This window comes from Anopheles gambiae, chromosome 3 (assembly GCF_943734735.2).
Source record: "Anopheles gambiae chromosome 3, idAnoGambNW_F1_1, whole genome shotgun sequence".
NCBI lineage: Eukaryota > Metazoa > Arthropoda > Insecta > Diptera > Culicidae > Anopheles > Anopheles gambiae.
In genome coordinates this window covers 86,993,743-87,017,529 of record NC_064602.1, presented here as the reverse complement: position 1 = coordinate 87,017,529, position 23,787 = coordinate 86,993,743, and the positions used below count along the sequence as shown (strand labels likewise).

At 42.2% G+C, this 23,787-nt stretch overlaps 1 protein-coding gene across 2 annotated transcripts in view; it reads right to left on the bottom strand.

The window, feature by feature from the left end:
• Positions 1–228: 228 nt before the first annotated feature.
• The window catches only part of LOC1281023 (MOXD1 homolog 2), a 135,831-nt gene continuing 112,272 nt past the window's right edge, over positions 229–23,787 (bottom strand). For both annotated transcript variants that reach the window (XM_061656473.1, XM_061656474.1), the window contains exons 5-9: positions 18,427–18,705; positions 10,981–11,166; positions 7,766–8,433; positions 7,517–7,685; positions 229–4,854 (exon numbers count right to left, since the gene is read on the bottom strand). In XM_061656473.1, the coding sequence (XP_061512457.1) occupies positions 4,477–4,854; positions 7,517–7,685; positions 7,766–8,433; positions 10,981–11,166; positions 18,427–18,705 (1,680 nt within the window). In that variant the 3' untranslated portion in view covers positions 229–4,476. The remainder of the gene's footprint in view (positions 4,855–7,516; positions 7,686–7,765; positions 8,434–10,980; positions 11,167–18,426; positions 18,706–23,787) is intronic.

Here is a 23,787-nt window from a genome sequence, read left to right as displayed (position 1 = left end):
TCTCTTTATTCCTGAAGATTGAGGCACAATCGAACTTTAAGTAGTTGAGTTACTTATACTTACCTTTAGGGGGCTTTCAACATAATTTAGAAGCTTTCAAATAGTTCAGAGGCTTCTACAAACAGTTTTTATTTAATTCAATTAAATGTTTAGCTCCTAGTTTTAAGGGTTTATTCATAATTTCGGATCTCCAATTCCATGTACCAATAAAACACGGCACGCATCTGGTTTCACTTTCGATATCTAAATTTATTTCATTTCATATTGCTTTATCCACGTTTCTGTTTGTATTATTTAACTTCACCGATCACTGCTCCGCTCATCACCACCGTTCGAGAGGGTGTGAGAAGAGTAAAACTAAAGCTTAAAACAAATAATAATGCTTCCAGTGGGAATATTTCGAGCTCACATTTTTAGTGCTGGCTGGGCCTGTGTGCCCGTGGTTTTCACTCGTCATTTTGGGTTACTATTTTAGCAAAGGTTTTAATTTACACAATTCATATTCCTTTCCCCATCCGGTATGTTCCTGCCATCCCGTCAATCTTGCGTCCAGCTACAAAAATAATTATTCCTTGCTTTTCCAAGGTGAAAAACTGAGTGAGCATTTCTAGCCGTTGAATTAAAATGATTTGTTGTCTACTTTTCTTCTTTATGTTCTAAATCGATTTTTTCCTTACACCAAGAAATGCGTTTTTTTTTTTGGGGGGGTAGCTGAAGCTGTTTTTGCTGTCACAACATTACGACACTACGAGGATAAGGGGGAATGTGGTAAAGTAAGTTTGCTATAATATTTTTGTCGTCTTAACGCACACTACACCGCCATGTTTTCCGAGAGCACCTTTCGAGCGGTTCGGTTAACCGATCAAAAATCGTTTAATCATTACACTTGCTCCTAATATTTCGTCTGCAACGAAGCAGCGTTTCAAAACAATCAAACTGATCAAACATCTCGTTCGGTTTGGGTTATCTGTTTTTTGCAAATATTGTTCTTTTGTTTTCTTACAGGAAACAGTTTGATTGGATGTTATTTGCCATTTCAAAGACTTTTCTACCATTTATTCCACTGTTCATGTATTATTCACTTCATTTAATCTAGTTCTTGTCTCTGTTGTGTTTTCATTATCAATATGAAATTCTGATTCAAAGTTAGCATTGTTTTCTATTTTCATTATTGTTATTTCTTTTCCACAATATACTAGCTTCTTGGTGTGTTTTAGTGTGCCTTAATTTGCTTCTCTGTTAGACAATTTTTCTCTCTGCTTCTCTTTCACTTGAAGCAAAATTCATTCTTGTATTCTCTCATCAGTATCTTCCTTCGTCGTTTCATTCCAGGGACAGACTTATTTCGTTCCATTTTCTTTATTAATTAGATGAGTGGTATCGAATAAATACTAAACCGCCTAATGCTTCACACACACATACACGCACTCATCTCGTCTCAACGTCATCGGTGGGAGACAAAAGTTCACTGGAAATCAAGTGTGAAAAGTCCGCCAAGAAGCGTTGACGACAGATGAAAGAAAAGGGAAGAATGCTAAAACGGAGAGGAAAGAGAGCAGACCGGCAGGTGCCAAGCAGCTGCACAGGTAGGTGCTTGAAACGTGGTTTCACAGTGTTGGAGGTACATGACAGAAAAAACGAAGCACAGTTCAGCTTCCATACTAAGTGCAATTACAAAGCGAGCATCAGTTTTCCTACAGTTGTTTCCTATTTACAAACAGTACCTGCGGCATCGAGTTGCAGGATTGCTTTCTCAGTGCAAAGAGTGCTTTACAGTATGTCAATGGTTGGCTGTTTTCGTTTTCGATTACTACCATATAAACTACTGTTTGCTACTGTTATTATGAAACGCAAAACGATCATGCTACTGTTTTACTCCACTTTTTACGAATATTTCTCTGCACCTTATCACATGTAAAAAGGGTTCCTCTCTAGAGTTGTGTAGTATGTTTGACTCATTGTATTTTTATTTCTTTTTTTTTTGCTTTTTCATCGAGAAACAATACGGAACAGTTGAATAAAAAATATTATATTTTACCATATTTAAGTAAAAGAAACGCATAAAATGGATAGAATTAGAACACAGGAGATGGATTTCAATGTCATACTAAATAGCCAAAACTAACAAAACGGGAATGAAAGAATAAAGAATTGTATGAATCGACAACAGATGCCTACCCAGACGAAGACTAACAAGATAAAAACATCAATTCAAAGCTCTTTTCAACGAAACACAAAATAATGAAAATAGTGAAATGAAACACAATGAAATGAATAAAACGAAACACACAAACAAATTATCAAGCATCATAGCAGCAAACTAAAACACGAAACATTACAATAGAATATTTAAGTAAGCAATACGTGAAAATAACATGGAAAAGAATTGAAAAGATACATTGCAAAAAAAAATATCAAACTTGCATATAAATAATGCAAAAAGAAGAAAGTAAAACTAAATGAATTAAGAAAAAAGAAAGAAATCCTTTTGAATTAGTAATAATAGAAAAGAAAATCACCATTCAGCCAGCACTGATCCATTCGTTCACATTGCAGCTTTGCTTTCATCTTATGATATTTCCTTTCCACTATAAAACCTTCACACACACACCGCTCAGGTTAATGTACTGCGTTCACTATAAAGTTGAGCGATTAGTTTTTATTTATGATTGTCTCTCGCGAGCTTACTAGCGCTGACCTAAGGGTGAAATGATTTTGGGCGAAAAGTAAACCAAATTGCTCTTGTTTAAAGAGAAAAAAAGGTTCAAAAAGAATGCATGATGAATAGATATTTCACAAAATGACAAATTGAATGGTCAAGAGGTTAGAAAAAAGTCAAAATAATACACCATTTCCATCCAACTCTTTCTTTATATACTCTTCACCCTTTTCTTTAAAGTTTCACATGAGTAACAGCAGTGCAGTAGCAGCTAGTAGTGTTTGCAGTGTTGCAAAAATCAAACAGATAAATGTCGAAACCTAACGAAAGCCACTTCGTTCCCACCTGTCGGGCAGGAGAAAGGACGGCTTTCGTTTCTCGTTTTCCTTCTAAACAGTTTTCCTTACACAGATGCTCACTAGTAGGTGCTGATCGGTAGACGCACAACGCACCGGAGCAGGACATACTAAGAGTGAAAGGTATCGCAAGGTATTGGAGTCAGGTAGTTCGGGGATAGGATTGAGATGCCATTCAGCTGTTGCCACAACCACTTCGCAAAGTTACAAAAGTTGCACATTATTTAAACATTTGCTACCAACAATGTCTCGTTCGTTCGAATTTTTTTAATGTTTATTCACAACAGTGATGGTAAGTAACAAACGAAACGTTGCCAAAAACAAGGTAGCAGCGTGATGGACAGCAAATAATCGAGCTACTTCTTGGGAAGGATTATCTAGTGCTAGAAAATAGGGAGGCGCGGCACTTACACTACCGCTCGCTCGTACCGGCACGCATAGTATCGGAGCAATCAGCCGCCTTTAGGAATTGTGTGTACAGACACGCATTTCTTTCACATGTTTTCGAGGTGAAGTAATTTTTGAATGTTTTTTTTTTTCATATTTTATTTTGCTTCTTCAATTTATATTTTCTTTCGATGACCGGCTTTCGGTTCTTCACTACCAAAATTACGCTACCACGTTGACATCTATTGTAATGTTGCACCATTGTTGCTACCGAGTGTACGAGATTTTTTTTGGGTCTTTTTTCTCTTTTTCTTGCTATTATTTTTTCATTTTTTATGATTTCTCTTCACACGTTCAGATCTACTACCGATTTTAGTTTCTTGTTACTCTTTTTTACAAAATGTAATATATACAAAAACACAAAAACAGATACGCTACATGGCAAAGCGTTTATGTACAAGTCGAAAAATAGGTGACATTAGCAAGAGAAGACAGATATTTTCTCTGCTTTTTCCTTCTCTCTACGTGTATCAGTTGTATATGTTTTGACACGGATTAGATTTCTTCTATGTTACTTTCATGGGTTCTGCTTTTCAGTAGTTTTTTCCATATTTTTCACCAACACTTTCACCTCTTTTCCTTCCCTTTTCATCACTTTCATGTTCGGCTGGGCGAAACTCTACGTATCTCTTTTTTACAACATTTATTTTCTACTTGCAGTTAAACGATAAAAAATAAGAAAGAAACAATTAGTCCTTCCACCTGGTGGAATGCAAGGTAACCCCGAATATTCATTGCTTAGCGGTACAGTTTCTCTTCAACCCTTTAGGTGTTGAGAAAAACGTTCACTTCTTTTCCTCGCCCACAAATAAAAGACACACTTACACACACACTTACAAACATTTACATCCCGTATGTACAGTACGTTTCATTACAATCGTTCATCGAACGAACGGCCGAACGGTCGAATCTAGGACTCTTTGGTGAGTTGGATGCAAATCTCAGCTGCAAATTGGTTGTCTACTTTTTATTGTACGCTTCTCCTCTTGCCGCTTAGTAGATTGAGCCGCCGGTTCACACCCGGTGCGCTATCCGGAACGAGTACAGGAAGATGATGAACAGCAGAAACGCAAACATGTTCGGCGCGGCACCGAGCGGACGGAACGTGGCCGGACCGCCGCTCAGCCCCATCGACTCGGTGACGGAGCTGCGGGACACCTTGCTGCGGGCGGCACCCTCTATCACGTTGTTGCTGTCGATGTCGTCGTCGTCGTCGTCGTCGCTGCCGGCCGCCGCCGCCCGATCGACGCTCGTTTCCGACTCCGTCACGTACCGGTTCCGGTTCTGGAACAGCACGTTCGCGACGTTCGTGCTGCCGACGAAGCTGCACGAGCGGATCAGCTTGTACGATTTCGTGATGTTCGGCGCAAATCCTTCGAGGTTTTCCGTGCCCTGTAGGATTGGTGTGAAGAAGAACAAGAAGAAGAAGGGAAAAGAAAAGGGTAAAGAATAGGAAATGCAAACTGTAATGAACGGATTTATGCATAACACTTAATACTATTACGGGTTCAATTCGGGTGTAGAGAATATGCCCACAGTCAAGCTTAAACCAGGGGAATTGAGTCAACTCGTTTTCCACCTTGCTCGCTCTCTATCTCTCTCTTCAACTTGAATATGTGTGCTATTTTATAGCTAATAATTGCCAGCCCGAAGGGGTTCCTTGCACATTCCTTGCCAGTGATATAGGACGGCAGTGTGGCCTTCCATGGGGCCGAATGGCGACCAGCATCCCGGAACCCCGGGCGTGTACGTGAGTGTGTACGGGCAATAACTCAACGTCGGCCGATAAATTCTGCATCGGGGATTCAGTGAGCGAAAGGCCGGTGCAACATTCATCGACTGCCAGCTGGGTGCTTATCAATAAAATTTATTTGCAGCCCGGCAATGCCTCCCAGTCAGCCGGTCACGCTGCTCGAACGCTTCCAAGAAAGCCGGAAGTACATCCATCCACAAGCGCCAGTATTTCGCTCTCGAAATCCTCTTCTTTGCAGACAAAGGGGCTCTCGCTCTTCGGCAAGACTATGTTGCACTTCCAATCGGGCGTCGGCTTCGGTTTGTACCGGAATGTGCACCCGTTAGGCAGCACAAAGCCGCACAGCACATCGAAGAAGGTGGTGGTATACGGCCGTGGTGGCGCGGTAGAATGGTATAAATTTTGCATGAAGCTCTGCGTGCAGTGTCCGGTTTACCGGAGCTGGGGGAGTCCCATGCAGAACCCAATACCGGAAGGATTCTACCGTGCACCGTATATATTTCATTTATTTAAATCAAATTTGTGCTGCCTGGGTTGTGCTTTCAAAGGGGGGGATGAAGTGCCCGGCTCAACCGAACCAGAATGCGTTTCAGGCCTCGGCCAGAAAATGCCGGATAAGAAATGAGCCAGGGATGTTTTCCGAAATCGCTTACTCTCGTATACTAATTCCTGGTGGTTTTTGAGCGCTGTGGAATTCTTGCATTGATTGAAACGATCTATTTGTTAGGAGGGAAAGCATAATGCGATTAAAAGCTAACGTTATCGTGCAGAATAAATAGCAATCAAGCGAACATTGAATTAGGCTTTTACTTTGCAGCCAGTGGATAAATTGCAAAGGCTTGTTTAGTAGCTTCTTTTTCTGAGGTTCAATTTATTTACTCTTCTTGTACAAAGGATGTATTGTTTCATAGTTGCATGAGAAGATGAAATATTTCTCATGCACGCATGATATTTATTAATGAAAATTTGAGAAGAAATGCTTGACATCATTGACTCTAATCATTGACATGAATCTAACCAAAATGGAGTAACTACTGAAGCACCAGGAATAGTTGCGATTTAATCTGGACTTAGATTTAATTCCAATTCAAAATTACCCGTAGTAATAGAATGAAGAATTTTCTCTTGGATATCATTGCTAGACAGCACAAGTTAAAAATAGCACTTCCATGTTGTTTCCTTTTTCAATGTTTTACGAATTTTACGAACTAGTTGTTTTTAGATCAGCATGTTTAAACCTTTCAAGCACAATTCTTCAATCTATTGATGGGTTGTTTTGTTGATTTTGCTGGAATGCTGGATTTTCCTTAAAAACCTAAACTCAGAATAGCATCACCACGAAGAAACAGCTTTTTGTTAGTTTTTTGGGATTTCGTTTACATTATAATTCAATTTCCAGTAATACAGTTTTGAGTCATCAGAAAAGAAGTGCTACTCAAAAATAAACCAAAAATCGATATTATTGTTTTTGTTAGACTACTAGCATTGAACAGATCGTAGCATCCAGCAAACTACAAGAAGGTTACAAGCTCAAATTAATCTGACAGAGGTATTTTTCCATATTACGGCCGTGAAGATGGTTAAAAAATTTATTGAACAAATACTTTCGTTGGCAGTTTGATGAAAAATGTCAAAAATTGCTGACTCTCAGACAAAAAATCCGAGCAAACACTAGGGTTCAATGACATATCAAAGAGGAATCAATCCAAATGCAGTTAACTAGTTAACAATAGCTAATCAAAATCGTGCATGATTACCAGCCATTTGTAGCAACACTATTTTCTTCCCAATTCTATTTGCTACATTAAATTGTAATTCACGAAGGAGGAAACTACGAAGATTCAAAAGTCTGAACTTCAAGAGGCAACAATATTGCTTAAGCGCATAATTGATTTGCATGTCTGGAAGTTAAAACTGTGCTAAATGTATTTTGTGTTAGGTCAATTATTTCAAAATTATCTTCTAACTCTGTCGTATCGTCTTAACTCCAGTTCTGTATAGCATGATTTTATAATTTTTGAATCATATAATTCTTGAATAGTTTACGCCACGCTGTAGGCCATGTCGAAGGTTTTATTAATTAATTATTTTATTTGTTTAATTCAAATTTCCTGCACAAATGCCAATATCAACTGATTGCAAATATAATTTAAACTTCCTAATATCCTGGACTTAGTGTATTATTGCTCTTCATATGCCAGGAAACCATATACCGTCTTAGATATATTTGCTGACAATCCTCTTCACTAAACCTAACACTCCTGTTTATTTCTAACCATTCTATGATACCAAAGCACTTACCGGCATGGGCTGATTCTTGGCGCTCCAGCACAGCGGCTTAAACGAGCCGCGCCTGGTGACGTACTGAAAGCTGCGGAAGTTGTTCCGCCAGTCGTACGAGATCAGGCGCGTCTCGAGCGTCATGCCGGACAGCTCTGGTGGCGATGCAATCCGTACCGGGTTCGATCCGCTGCAAGTAAACGAACACGATTTCTTCCTGTTAGTTTGCTACACAAATACATTACTAAACGCGCGTGAATGGACACTTACGGCACTAGCTCATTGATGCCGAGCGAGTTAATGACGGTGGGTAGGCTCGGCAGCGAATGGCACGTGGTCAGCTCCTTCTGCCGCGGGTAGTAGAGCGCCAGCACCAGACACGTCTCCTCCCGCGTCGTCAACCCACCGAGCGTGATGGCAGCCCGGGCCGAACTGTCGTAAATGCATTCCGCAATCAACCGATCACCCGGCAGCACTCGCACCGGCGCCGACAGCCGCCGATACTCCTGATAGTTCCAGTCCGTGTTACGATCGTGCGCTATCGGCAGCAGCTCCTCCCGGTGCCGTATCTGGCGCAGCTTGATCTGCCGCCCGATCTGGTGCGTCCGCATCATCACCGCAAAGATGTTCACACCGTCCCGCGGGAAGGCGCGCTGCGTGCACTCCCCGACGCAGTGGCCCTCGGACACGACGTGCTCCTGGCCGGGCGGTATGATGTGCCGCCAGTTCGGGTCCATCCCGACCGACAGCACGCCGGCGTCCTGGCTGCGCAGCGTGCTGGTGTAGAACAGCCGCAGGCCGGAATTGTCCACCATTGCCTTCGGTTTCGGCGGCCAGCTGTACTCGTTCGCGGTCAGGCTGTAGTGCGTCTCCATCAGGTAGAAGCGGGCCTGGTTTGACTCGAGCGGATACCCAACCTGACTGGGAAAGGAAAATCCCTGGAAACGGAAAGGAAAAGCAAGCAGAATGAAAAGCGGGTCATAAAAACGTGCCGCAGAGTGGGTCAAGTTATTGGGCAGAGCCCGCGGAAGCTCTATTAAAAAACAATAACCAAGAAATTTATTTATTGCCCAGTGGGTTCCCTCCAGCCCCCTCATCTCCCTCCACCATCGCTTGGTTGTGTTTGGCCAATCGCCAGCCGTAACCGAAATGAACCTTTAAACATGTCCAACATGGTAGTAAGGCCGTTCGTGCCGTTGTCTGGTTCGTTTTTACCCCCGTCGACCTCAGGAAAGAAAGGAAACAGCCACAACAACAAAAACAAAGCAAATAACAAAAGTCGTAAAAATATTGATACCAAAGGCAGCAGCAGCAGTAGTAGCAGCAGGAGCCAACAACCAGCGGAAATATCACCACACACGAGAAACACCAATCGGTGGCGTCCCCGGCCCTGGGAAAACCTTGGGGTGAATTTGTATGCTTCTGCCAGTGCCTAGTGACTGGTCCTGTGCAAATGTTTATAAATAAGCGCCCGAAAAACATACACATTTCCGGTGGCGAACAATGGTACAACACCCTGCTCCAAAGCTCGCCACTCCCTCCCCACAGAAGGAAAGGAGAAAAACAACAACCGACCACCAACGGCCAACAAAAGCCTTCGGTGTTTGGAGCTGATTTTCCAAGCCCGCGCGCGCTCGCGTTCGCTTTTTTTTATAGGTTTTTGATTGAAATCCATAAAGTTTTATGCTGGAAAAACTGGCACTGGTTCTCGTGGTTCGATCGTGTGCTGTGTGGGGAAGGAAGGCCTCACAGGACGGTTGGGATGGAAATGGTGCGGAAGGAGGCAGGACATAAATACGGTACGGGTAACCGATTTACTACGCAGCAGGACGTGTCTCGCGGTGGAGTTGGCGAAAAGAAAGGTTTTGTTTTTCTTTTTATTCATGTTTTTTTGTCTTGAATGAATTTGGCCGTTGTTTATTTCAACATGAAACAACAACAAGAACAAGAAGAAGGAAAACGCGCTCTATCTGGTAGGTCACAGGTGTGGTCCCAGCGTGTCGGTGCTTTAAATGGTTCCATTTTCGATTGGTAGGAACGCACGAACGCAAAACCGTTCTTGTGCTTTTATGTGTTTCAATTTCATCGAACTGTGTATGTGTGTGTGTGCGTGTCTTGCTAATTGAAGGCTTGGTGGGAGATGCTTTAAGGAAATTCTTAAGAAAGGGAACCAACTAAACGAATGCTGAGGGAGCTTCTTTTCATTGCTTCATAAAATATCCGACCGCTGCCGGAGCCCGAGTAAAATATGATTTTGATGCGTTTATTTTTATTGCCATTTTGTCTAGTTTTGATTACTGTTAATCAACTTGTCGGGAAGAAAAAAAAGGAAATATATACCAAACATTACGATTTCCAATACAGCGAAATGGGGAGTTCCGTGGGGTCAAAGTAGATCACGAATGTTTGAATTGACTTTTCTTTTATTGCATTGGCAAAAATAAAACCACCAATGGGAAAGGTTCAAATGTTTGACAAAAGCCATAAAACATTCCATTAATTGGTTTGTTTTATTTATAGTGCTTGCGTTGAGAAATTGTGCCAAAACAAAACATGAAACGTTTCGTGTTTTCTGAAATCCAATAAAACCATCTAAACAAAACCTTAGCATCGCTCTTGGCATTAGTTTCATGTCTGGAGACAAAAAAGTTCAAATCAAATTCAGTTTTATAACACAATAGTTGTATAAATATTGTTTCAATTTGCGCTTATATTCTTATTATGATCAGTTCTTCTTCTTATATTTGGCGTAACGTTCTACATGGACATGCAGGCCTATACAATACAGGATTTCGAGATTTTATTCATTACCACGCAGCCGGATAGTAAATCCTTGCTAGGAGGGCATGGGTCAATTCTAGGCTTGAACTCATGACGGGCATGTTATTGAGTCGTTCGAGTTGACAACTGTACCACGCGACCGCCCGTGATGATCAGTATGAAACAATAATACTTCTGTCAGCAATATTGTAGAACAAAATGGCTAGTAAAGTCTTTATAATTAATGTGACGACTGATTTGTTTTACCATCATGTTTTACCACCATATTTGTTGTTAACAAACTATAAAAAAAAATAAAATGTTTTTATTTCCACAGTTGAAACAAATTGAAAATCTAAATAGAAAATTAAATACAAAACGTTAATTATACACTTTTAACTTCAACAACTCGTAACTGTTAACAGGTGATATCGATGCAATAGCTCAACTGGCAAATATTTGCGTTAATGTCCCTAAAAGAGCTATAGGTTCCTATTTATTGGATTTTCACGAACCATATGTATGAATGTATTAGGAGCATTAATGGACATCAATCAGTTCTTCAATCAACACTGGAGTGTTTACAATTTTAAAAAAAGTAATAAGCATTTATATCTATCAAAAGCTTCCGAACTAAGCAAAGAAATTCCGCAAAAAACTGCATGCGACACCCAGTGGAAAGCACCCTGACTCGTTCAATTTATCTACTTATTGCGACCACTTACCTCGGAACCGCGGGTCCACGCCGCCACTATCGAGTTGCAGGTCAGTATCGATTTATCTGCCCGATAGCACGGGCAACCGTTTTCCCGTGACATAATTTCCAGCTCCGGTGACGATCCTTGACACTCGTGCAGGATCATGTGATAGACGTAGGATGCACTCGTCCCCGAGTCAAACACTGGCTCGTACTGCAAAGGAGAAGGAGAAGCAAACAGAGAGCGAAAGAAGAAGGTTAGCATGGTGACAGATAAATAAAATGCGCCCACAGAGCCGACCCTGATGGCATAAACACAGTCAAGGACAGTCGAGACGACCTTCCGCAGTTGTGATTGATGTTTAATGTTGTGTATGTTTAATTTGCAAAACTCCAACGACATCGCGGAGCGATACACAAATGCTGCAGCGCTGCCTGCATAACGGTGATACATTTTTATTGACATCTGTAAACCAGCCGGCCTGGGTGGTTGTGATCGTGCACTCACCGAAAGGTCACGCCGTTGGCCCTGGGAGGAAAACAACCAACCGGCGGGAAAAACATCAAACGTGCTTGCGGGGGAAAAAAACGCTCAAGCACAAGGTACAGTTTTCCGATTAATTACAATTTATTTACAAACCCGGTACCATTTTCGCTTAGGCTCTATGAGGGCGAGTGAGCGAGAATTTAAACCTCAAACACACACATACACACAATCGATAGACAGCGAGGCATGGCTCTCGGTGCTTGTTTAAAGCAATTCGTTCAAATAAAAGAGCAAAGAGAGGAAAAACAGCGAGCAACGGCTCTGCAGCAAACTGCAAACAAAAATCCGGTACGGAGGGAAAATTTAAAACACGGCTGCAAATAAGCGACACAATTGATGCGAGGGATTTATTTCACAGGGAAGCGTATCGATTTGCATTTGCGTTTTGGGACGCAGGGGACAGGGCCAATGTTCGCTGGATGGAGCAAAAACTCGTAAAAAAAGTAATTTAATGACAAACATATAGACCAGCGCAAAGGAAACAGAGTTTTTTTTCCCGGTCCACCGTTGGTGCTCGGCACGGGGACGATTTGTTGCATGATGCTGGTGCCATCATTTGTCGAGTCGGTGTGTGTGTGCTTTTCAGCGACAAATCGCACTCAGTGAATGTATAAATTGCAACGGTGCTATTAAAAAGGGAACAAATCGCGGTGGAAACTACAAAAAATGGTACAAAAGAAAGCAAGAAGTAGCAAAGTAGTGTCGTATGAAAGCACAAACATGAGGATTCGGAAAAACGAAACGAAGAAGGAAAAAATGTATACAAACGATAAAAAAGGGAGTGAAATCGAACGAAACAAGTAAACAAAGCCCCATGTCAAGTGTTTAAGCAAAGAGCAATCAATAATTAAAATGAAACCTATTTAAACGATTGTTATCGAACCTCCATGACTCCGTGTGGTGCACGTTGTGATTTGAAATAGTTTTTCTCCTTCCCGGTAGGATGTTGATGAAGGGTTGAAAAGAATGGGACAAAACAATCCCACCGATCGGTTTAAATGAAGTAGAGAACGTGAAGCGGGATAAAACGAGCACAAAAACACTCCCTCTAGCGGGAAAAAGGCACCGTACGACTAAGGCAAAGACAAAACGTCAAATGAATTCTAGTGCAAAATGCAAAACTTCCCACTCTCGTCTAGCACAATGGCGTGTGTGTATGTATTTGTTCGCTCTACATTCTATTTGTTTGTTGCGATCAGGACGATGGAAATGGTTTTTTGCTTTTGCCGGCGGACATTTTAAACCAGGCCACTGAGTAAGTGTTTTGTTCTGTGCTGTGTGTCTCTGTGTTTTTATCGATACAAAACACATCCACAGCTTCAATTCGAGCTTAAAGCTTGACTTTACTTTTGTCCGAATAGGACGAAAAAATGGCGGAAGGGCAGGAAAACGGCGAGGAAATTAAATTTAACGGACAATCGTTCCATACAGCCAAGCGCCAGGGCCGGGCCATCGTTCGGTGTTTAGTGTGTGCCTCCGCCCTCGTGGGAATCGCTTGTTAGTTAGTCCGCACGGCTGACGGCGGAGGACGACAGTTAGCGCCGATATTTGAGCTGTCATCACGAATCGTTCGTTAGAGACGAACGGAGCGACAGTTTAGTGGCTCATGCGAGATGATTGAGTGTGGATGGCGACGATTAAAAAAAATACTAGAGATCAATATTTCACTGCTGGAAAGTGCAATAATTAAAATCTACAGCACCATTTTAGAGCGAATGAAATAAAAGATACAATGCTTGCAGTGTCTATTAAATAGAAACAATGAAATAAAATTGCTGCATACTTCAATGGAAAGTGTTAATGAAAGTATTAATGCCAACATAATAATGAGTTTTTACTTGTTGCAGCCAACTTTAAGCTCTCCTTAATGCTACAACAAAATATATATATATTTTAGAACGATTAACTGAATATAAAAATAAATTAAACATTACAACATTAAAAAGAAAATATTTCTTTTTTGCAGGAGCATAGTTTGATGTAATGTTTGGTATGCTGTATGTGTTTAATGTTTTACTTTGTAACACTAGTTAAATTGGTTAATCGCTTACAGGGCAACTCAAACTGAACCATTACATACTGGCCCTGTATATGATCCTCAACTCATATACCGGTCATGGAACTAATAGTGGATTCTGTTATATCTGGTCCTGGAATCGGTTTCTGATTTCTAGAATGGATCTTCCCATGTTCATCATGGAACTGATGCTAGAACAGCACCGATCGTGGAACAGATACTGGACCCATATGGGTCCTGTTAGTAAACCCATAGCGGCCATGTAACTATTCCCAACTTTATTTTGATCCTGGAACTGTATCTTGACGTGTTCCGGTAATGAATCGAAATCGATACTACAGTCAATACAGTGTCTATTCCAATTCTAGTTGAACATCATATCACCGTTGATTCTTTGCTTTTATCTGAAATATTGCTGAATATTTTTTTATTTTATTATTTAATATTTTTTCTTTTAATTGAGAATCTTTGATGTCGAAGGATTCAGGAGATAAATGTTGCACAAAATGTCAATTTTATTTTGTAGTAGAAGATTAATACGACAAGGGTACAGTTTTCAACAAAAAAAACTTTTAATGGTAATGCAGTTCGTACCAATCCCAATTATTAGAGAAAATTGTATTTTTTTAATGATTTGATGCATGCTGTATGCTTCAGGATATACAATTTTAATTTAATGTAATCAATGTTTCAACTCATACTTTGCTATTCATCTCGTTAATATATTGTTATAGAATCGAAAACATAATCATGTATTCACTTCTTCACCTCTTCGAAGCCAAAGCCCTCCAAAAGAGTCATACCACACAACGTGCGAACGCATCGGTTCCATCAAAGGTTTGCGGCCGTCAAGGTGAGTTAAAATAAAATTAACATTCAATTTCACATTGCATTCAGCGTATAATAAGTTTCACTTGTGCAAACAAAACCCTCACGCACACACACACAAACAAACAACGAATCATAAAACAAAAACACCATCACCAAAGCGCGAACTCCGTCCGCTACCCGTCAATGACAAAAATTGCAACCGTCTGCAGCCTGCAAATGCAAGCGTGCACCGTTGCACCGGATGCCGAGTGATAGCAATGCAGTGGTTGTGTCATACGACGCACACACACATACAGACATGTGCATAGCGACATTTCTTTACCCCCGTGCAAGGGCTGACGTTTTATTAAAGCACACGATTTAGGTGACGGCTGGCCTTGCGCGTTGCATATTCACCACGTTCGGCATGTTTTTCAATATTTACTCACGGCAAACTGGTGCTGTGTTTGCGCGCCTTGGATGGATGGAGTACATTTTATGCAGTGCACAAAATGCACTTTCCCGGTTTCTTTCCATACCGCCATATCCGCAACAAAGGCTGGATTGCACTTGTAACCAGGCATGGTATGAAAAAGTGCGATAACAATGTTTTCTTTTTTTCTCTCTCTCCCTTTTCCCGTAAACCTTCATTCACTTTCCGGTACGTTACGCCACACCGAAGCAACTTTACGGTGAATTTAGAGCGTGTTTTGACGAGTGAAAAATGTGTCCCTCCGTGTCGGTGGGAAGTGAATCGGCACTTTCCCCTTTACACGCGGTGGCAAAACAGTACGAGGCGGGGCAAAATAAACTAAAAACTTACAGCCGCTTGCATTCTTCCGACCTCCAGTTCGAGGTTCACGCCCGGATGGGAACGATTTCTAATATCAGCAAATCAATAGAACAAACAACGTCGTGTCGACACCATGATGGAGCAGCGCACTGTCGCCATCAATTGTATGTAATAGTATTCGGAGCACTTTCTGTCGTTTGTTGTTGTTCCTTTTGCCCAAACTCTCTTTTATCTGCATCAGCTTCAGCGAGCTCCATTATGCAATTTGAAACGGGGAGGAAAACACATGCTTTGTTTTCTTCTAGCGGTGAGAATTTACTCCGAAGAGAGTGGTTTAAATTACATTCTGTTACATTTCAGTGTGTTGCTAATGGGTGTAATGGTTGCAAATTGTGTGTAATAGCGAGTGATGCAATGCAACATATTTCTAACAGATATATTAATGTTTCATGGAAATATTTCAATCCAATATTCAATAGAAAGTGACTTACAACTGCATTAGATTTAAAAAAAAAACATAAGAATTACAGCGATTTCGCTTATCAGGCTAGCACTAAACGGTTTATTTATGAAATAATAAAGCATGTTGAACAGTTATTTTGATCTTCTAAAAACCGAATTGAGCAGTTTAAAATAAATTACAAAGATATACTGGGGAAAATTGTGCCTGTCATGAAATTGAACTATAAATAAAAAAATAATTTATTTTAAAGCTTTTTCTTAAATATAAGTATATGATAGGCATTTAATAATAAAACTAAAAAAAGGAGGCTAAAAAGAGCATAAACTAAGCTTAATCCACCTTTATATCGCTGTTCTATCTACATACTTATTGTAAATTTCTTCCACCCCAATAACTATTATTTTATAATTTAAGGATCACAGCTCCCTCTATTGTAAAAACAATGTACTGACGTAGGAGCAAGGTGATAGTATGAAATACAGTGGAGCGCCGTTTATCCGGGCTTCTCGGGACTTGATCTCGCCCGGATAAGCGAATAACACGGATAATGAGTAAAATGATATATTTTATCACCAATTCCTGATAAGGTTTTTCTTATTTTTTAAAATATTCTTATTTTTTGATTTTTTATGTACTTCATGTTTTTCCAATGTGTACTTCATGTACTTCAATTCCCAGTTTTTATGTACTTCATGTTTTTCCAATGTGAATATTTAAAATTTGGCATGAATTATAGTGTTTTTTGTTATGACAATGTGCTCTGATAACCGCTTTTTCAAATATCCTCCTGCGCACGAAATGTCACCTTTGTATTGAACTGTCATTTCTCAACAGCACGGATAAACAGAAAACCGTATAAAAGGTACCCGGATAAACGGCGCTCCACTGTAAATAGTATTTTTCAAGTAAAAGTAATCCGAACTACACTTTATAAACTTCTCTCTAAAAAGTTGTTCCTCTTCTTTCAACTGCGAAACAATACATTGCCCCTGCTCTTTGTTCTATGTATGCTCGAGAGACAAGCGAAATCGCAAAGATGCAAGTATGCAAGACAATCGTTTTCCATAAAAAAACAGCCCCATACATGATTCATCCCATTGTACTGTACGACAATCTCGACCACTCTGAGCAAAATCTGCACCCCGTGCCGTTCTTAAAAGACACAAACAAACAAGCGATTGAGATGATGAAGCATACAATTATGTACGACAACGATCAACTATCAAAAGCTCACTCGGCTGCTTCCAACACCGAAAAGGAGTCGCCGGCGGAAAAAGGCCAGCACAGGTGACTGGTGAGAAAACATACGAGAGCCACACACACACACACATACAGATACTGCCACCGAACTTTATTGTCACCGAAACTTTCAGCCCGTTTTCCCTAGGATGACATTTGGTCTGCCACGCTCGGACTCGGAACGACCCGAGCGGACCCCACTGTTATGCCAGATGATGGGTGTTGTTTTAAGATAATGGGGTTGCCTTTAGACCGTTCTGTTCGGATCGGTTGTGCAACGGTTGGTCGTTTTTTTTCTTCTTCTTCTGATGGTGACTCAAGCTATATGTGACCTCGTCTGCAAAAGGGAGAGAACGCTCTACCATCTCGGAAAGGTCCCCGAGACGCCAACGGACCGATAAAGAACCTGAACCTGTGGCGGCGATTGCTTTTTTGGCCGGCCTGGCGAGTGCATTGGAAAGTGCCGGCTGGCTCATGGGACTAACTCGTTCATTCTCGTATGCTTACTTGAGAATGGGGTTAGGAATTTTGCGGGAATGCATTCGGAGCGTACATCCCTGAATTGCTGGTAACGAACCGAGTCGCTCCTGCAGCAAACCGAATCTCCAAATCTCGGCCATAGTCATCTACCCGGCACAGATGACAATAATGGAGCGAGTTTTAGTGATTTCGATTTCGCTGATGAGTCGAACGTTCGGCCAAGTGGACAAGAAAGTTTTCCTTCTGTACGCGCTGCCCAGGCTCACGAGTCGGCGGGTTTGGGCGTTTTGCAAAGCTGCAGTCCGACCAGTCCCAACAGTGTTTGCAGAAAGCGTTCTTTAAATTGCTTCCAATTTGTGAGCTCATTCTTGATTGTATGAGTGTGTGTGTGCGTGTGCTTCATGAGGTCACCTTCGTTTGCTCATGCTCGGAGAAGTTGTCCTACAAATCTGGTCGAATAACAGCTGTCTGCTGTCATGGCGCTTTACGATACCGACTAAATGACGGCGGTGAATGGTGAATCTTGTCCGTAACGGGCACTGCTGCTCGTTTCTCAGGACCACGGTATGGGATTTGATTATTTAATAAAGTGAAACAGATAGCAGACGTGATGACCTGCTTGATTCGTGCAATAAAAGGCATCCAGCAGCAGAGGGTATATAGCATCGCGCGGGCACATCAGCTACCACCGCCACTGGTGTGATCAACAGGTTCAACGAAAGGGGTAATCAAATTTTTGCGGACCACACCCGTTACTTGATTGCGCAGGTTTACAAAACAATCACGGTACAACGTTGAATGTATAACGAACGGCACTGGAATACTTAAAAGCCTGGGCCGTGTAAGATCCCTTTCGTAGGGATTAAACTTTGGTCCCCCAAAAACCAACCCCGATAAGAACAAATAAGAACTTCTCCAAACATTCGGTCCCGCGGGATGAGATCAGCTTTCCCGCGGGTTGGAACCCAAGCAGCCCGGGAAAGGAGTCAGAAAACTAGAAAGATAAATAAAATCGGAAGTTCCGAATGTTGGCGGTTCGTTAGGCCGCACTCGATTTTGGGACAAAACTTCTCTCCTCCCTCCCAAACACACACACACACACATCCAAAAAGGAAAGAAACTTACCCTAATCAGATGATGTTTGCGATTGATATCGTTCAGCTTGAACATCTTGCACCAGTGCAGGGTGCCGTCGCCCTGCGGCAAATTTACGTCCTGATTGAGCAGCTCCATCGTCCGCAGCCGGGGGTCCGGCTTGAGCGGGGCCTGGTTGATGCGCTGGGTCAGGAAGAGGGACCGGGCCTGCTTGAACGCTTCGGCCGGGTCCGGCAGACTGCCGGGCGTGTAGAACGCACCGTGCGGTTCCTTGTTGTGGTACATGTAGATCACACGCATGGTGTCGTTCTGAAAAGAGACAGGCGAATGGAAGAATGATAACACAACTGTTTAAAGAAACTAGGGAAACAACATTTAATAGAGTATTACATAAATGGCACATACAAGGGAGTTTTCAGCAAACATTGTGCCATTTTGGAAGGTTTTTACAGATAATTTTGATTGAGAAATGGTATCAATTATTGCTTATTACCAAACAACCAAGGCTATAAGATGATTGAAAGAACTCAAGAAATCAAGCATTGTAGTTACGTTGCTAATTGCTGACTAGCGCCCTCTAGCGCATTTTGTTGAAATTATCAATAAGTTCAATATTTGAAATTCGATGTTTATTAAACACTAAGAGAATTTGTAATTCCAAGAGCTACTTATTACAACAAAACGCTTTCTAGAAGGTTTTCAATGTGTTTGCTTGCTATTTCTCATAACGAACAAAAAAACTAAACCCTTCACAAAAGCTTTTAATTACAAAATTACAAACAATACATAGTTTGCAAACAAGTTGAACGCAAACAACTGATTTTAAGTGCACTGGTTCTTTAGTACATCGTTCCTTCGACTGCAATCTCAACAAATGCATCTCCCTCCCTACCCAATTAATTGCCGAGATAAGTGACCCATTAAGATAATTGATCGTCCGGAGACGATATAAAGCTGGCTCTGTTCCCGGGACCTGAACACCCGAATATGGACCAACTTTTGCCCTGAAACTGGCCAATATTGCCAAAAAGCCATCTACGCAGCCATTGCTGCTGGAGTGTAGTTTTATCGTTTGCAATCCCGTCGAAACTGCACCGAAGAGTCCCAAGAGAGTCCTCCGTGTGGGGTTCAGTGTCTGCAACTTGCTCTTATGATGAAGCAGTTCTTGTGTGATTATGTTTCAGCCCTGTTTCAACTTTTAGGGCACTAGTAAAAGAGGTGTACTTGTAGCCTTAAAATATCATCGTGCTCCAAACCAAAAAAAACAAGCTTTATTTAAGAGGTTCACACATATTTGACCTAGAATTCGTCTCCCCAACGAGAGGATAGCCTTTGTTAAGGTTGGCTTCAGACACCGGGCAGCATCAAAGCGACATCCGGTATTAATGTGCTGCCGGGCTTTAATCTTGACACAATCCGCTGGCCACTCTGCTCGCTGCACCAACCACCACCAACCGATGTTTCTTCTCCCTGGGGAGCTATCCTCCTTCTTCAAGGGTTGCACAGGTTGATTGCTTCCTTTCGCAATCGGTTAAGGTTTGCGGTTCGTTCGTTGCTCAATGAGCTTTATCCCCTCCGGGGGTGGAGCGCAAACCACCAAGCCGTCGCCCAAGCAGCCCCGATGATGACCACGTTAAGAGCCGCCGGCGACAAAACCGGTGTGCATATGACGTACACGGCTGCCGCTGTTGTTGTTGCTGTGGCCAGTGTGATGAAATCACGCGTCCAGAGCAAGATGGAATGCAATTCATTGCATTGACCAATGCCCGGGGTGGCACCAAACGCTTGGCTGCTGGTTGCTGCGTGCTGTCCGATCCAGCGGAAGACAACCTAGACAACTATTATCGGTGTGTCCAGAAGTGATAGGCAATTGACACCGTCACCAACGTCGTCGTCGTCGTTGTCGTCATCATCATCGGTTGATGCGGTTCGTCGTCGCTGCAGCAGCCGGGTAGCAGTCGGGTCGGTGATGATTGCAATCTTGTTCCTCCCTTCCTTTCCCTGCCCTCGTTCCCAAAAACCCGTTCCCTGCAGCAGCGCACAAACCAATTGCAATTTAATTGAGCGCACGTGGAGCATGCTGATTACAGCGAAACCGCTCTCGGTGCGCTTGTCAGAAGCTTGTATCAGCGAGGCATCCTTTCCTACAGGCACTTCAGGCTGCTGTTTGCTTTGCTCTTTGGTGTGTCTCGTACCCCGCCCCGTTGGAATACCCCTGGAGCTCTTTTGCTGTCGAGCATGAAAAGTCAGGCCCAGCACACAGAGAGAGAGAGAGAGAGAGCAGTGAAAAGAAAATGACAAGACAGGGAGACAGGGTACACCCGCAAAGCACAAAGCTTACCGCTTTGACATCCGAAAGCCCGAAGACTCATAATATGCTGAACCCAAAGCAGCGGGCGAAGGCATTGGCTGCCGGATGAGATAAAGCGGTATTTATTCTACTAATTGGCTTAAAGTACATCCCCGTTCCCCCGAAAGGAGTGCACACTTTTCGAAAAAGCACCGAAGGAGCCTTACTTTTTCTTGTTGCAAGGATAGAAAGCTGCACTACGCCGGGAACCTTCGGTGCCTGCGCCGCGAGAGCGAATTACACGGTTCCAAAAGCTGCCACGAGGAAGACAAAGTAAAATCGAAACGAAAGTCAACTTGCACCGTTCGATGCGCCATCGAACAGGCCGCGGGATGTCTTTTTCACTCGATTGCGAAACAGAACGTCACCTAACTTGTCAGCCCCCGGTGGCTGGGTGGCAGTAGCAGGTTCGCCGACGCCTTCTCAAGCCGCGCTTCTGGCGCTGCTGCTGGTCGTGACACGGAAATTGATTACAAAACCCCCAAGAGCGCGCCGTTGGTGCGGTGGTGACGTCGGTTGCTTCTTCAACTATCGACGAACGCGAAAAGGAAATTAATCGAAACGGAACTGAGTAAGTCTATCGCGTGGGGAAGGGGAGCGAGCCACTGTGGCGGAAGTTTGCAGCAGGGCTGCGCGGAATCGCCCCATAACCCCGCAGAGACACCGCCGTTGCACCGTTCTTCCGTTTGATGAAGCGAACTTTTCTGCCAACTTTTCTTCAGACAGGCTGCTCCCGCACCCGCTCGAGTAGCGAGTAATCGACAATCGATTTCTTTGCCGCTTTGTTTTGGCTTCTTTATCGTCCTGAGCGCCGGCTTGTGGACGGAACGGAAGAGGTTGCTTGCTGTAGCATCTTCACAAGTCCGGCGTACTTTCTTGTCTGCCCTGTGCGTTGCGTTTAGCACGCGATAGTGTTAAATGAAAAATTGTCATCACTTTTTCATCGCCGACCGGTTTCGGTTGAGTATGTTCGTCCTGGGTGCTTTAAAATGAACAAATGGTAATTTTTTACTTAGTTTGCTCAAATTGGAATTATTTAGAATTGAAGAATATTGAGTAACTTTAGAGTTCTTTAAAATAATGTATTTATTCTAGTCTCTTTTCAAGACTTTCCGCTTCATGCTCACGGAGCAAGGGGAACACTTTTGCCATCCCGAGCACGTTTCGTCGCTGGTCGATCACAGCCGATAATTAGCGAAAATAGATGAAGGGAACGCTTTTTTTCTGGTGCTGTAAACTCGAAAAGTAACCCGGCACTGTAACTGAATTGATTGGCTACCGTTCTGCCATTGTGGCCAGTCTGTTGCACAGTGGGAAAATGCCGAGACAATAGGGGACGTTTGGGGAATTAAGATGTTTTAAGATGTTTTAAGATGTTTTAAGGAGTAATGTGATTTAATTCTTGCTATCTTTCGGCAATTTTTCATGCACTTTTTGAGTAGCAGTCGTTGCTGCAAAACTGTCTTTCTAAGATTTTTTTTTTACTCTAACGGTCATATTGGAATCTGTTTATTGAATTTTATTACTTTGAAAAGACTCATGATAAATATGCAAGGTATTAGAAGAGGTATTTGATTTTAATTTTAAACAACACAAAACCTATGTCAATTTTTAACTCCATTATAACTTATAAAATTGTTATAGCAATAATTATATCTTCTATTTTATTCTATTTTATATTCTATTCTTTTTATTTCCTCATTTTAATTCTAATAAACATATCTCTAATAAATTTAATAAATAATAAATAAATAGTAAATATTAATAAATAAAATCTCTCTCTAAATCTAATACATATTGATGAATTGACTAAAATTGCATATTTTTGGAACACATAGCTTCAGACATAGGGATGAATTTTTTGAAACAAAACAATTGCCAATTAGTCAAAAATGGGTGTCTTAGTGACAAAAAAAGGCCATTTAAGCCCTCATTTAGCTGCAGCGACTGTATCAAGACAAATAAAGAGGCTTGCTTGAGCAGTATTATAACAACTAAAGAGACATCAAATTACCGGAACTACTCAATGCCAATAAATGTTAAACAATTTGTCAGGATTGTTATATTAACGATTCAAGTTATTAAAAAATCTCAATCTTTCATTCGTAAAATATCAAATTAAAGGTTACAAATTACAAAATTACAAATTACAGGTTACAAAGTCTTCTCGTAAATGTCCATTCCACGACTCACCGTGCAGTTCAAGCAATTAACGCATGAACTGAACGATGAAACCACAAACCCATCGAACGACGACGACGATGAGCTTGAGAAGTGCCCCCCTGAGAAGTGGTAGTGAGAGTTGAGGCACAATTTTTCATTCACACGCACAGAAAGATGCAGCAGTAGCAGCACCAATGGGTTCCCGTCTTCATGCAGCCTACCTAAGGTTGAAGCGAAGTTTGTTCTTGCGCAGCAGAAAATGATGATGTTGATTATGGTGGCAACGACGACGACGACGACGCAATCACTCGCGGCAGTGCACTTTTTCTCAGCAATTTCCCAGCACATACACACACACACGCACGCACCTCTCTAACATGGCACAATTACATTGTGTACTGTCGTGGGTTTTTTCTTCTCTACTCCCGTTCCTTTGGCCCGAATGGCTTGCGGATGTGCACAAGATGTGCAAATGTAACACACAGTGGCCCCGCTACGACCTAGATGTGAGCATGAGCTTGCACGAGATTGAGGAGCCCACAAACACACACAAAACGTGTTATTTAATCTCGGCAAAGCGCGATGCATAATTGTCCAGCATATGTAGGCCTCATCCCGTTTGCAAGCAGCACGCGGCTCGGGAACCTCAAATCCGCGATCAAAAGCTCCCGTCCCATTCACCGTAGTGGAGGTGAGAGCGGGATTAGAAGCTCTGTGGAAAACTCGCTGATTGAAAGATAATCACACACATACCGACGACGTGCCGATGGACGGAAAATTGCCGCTTTATGGATTTTAATTACGCACCGCGATTACGCGTACGGACTGTTGGCGCTTTTGGGAGCTTGCGGGACCGTCGTCCGCAGCCACCTGCGTGT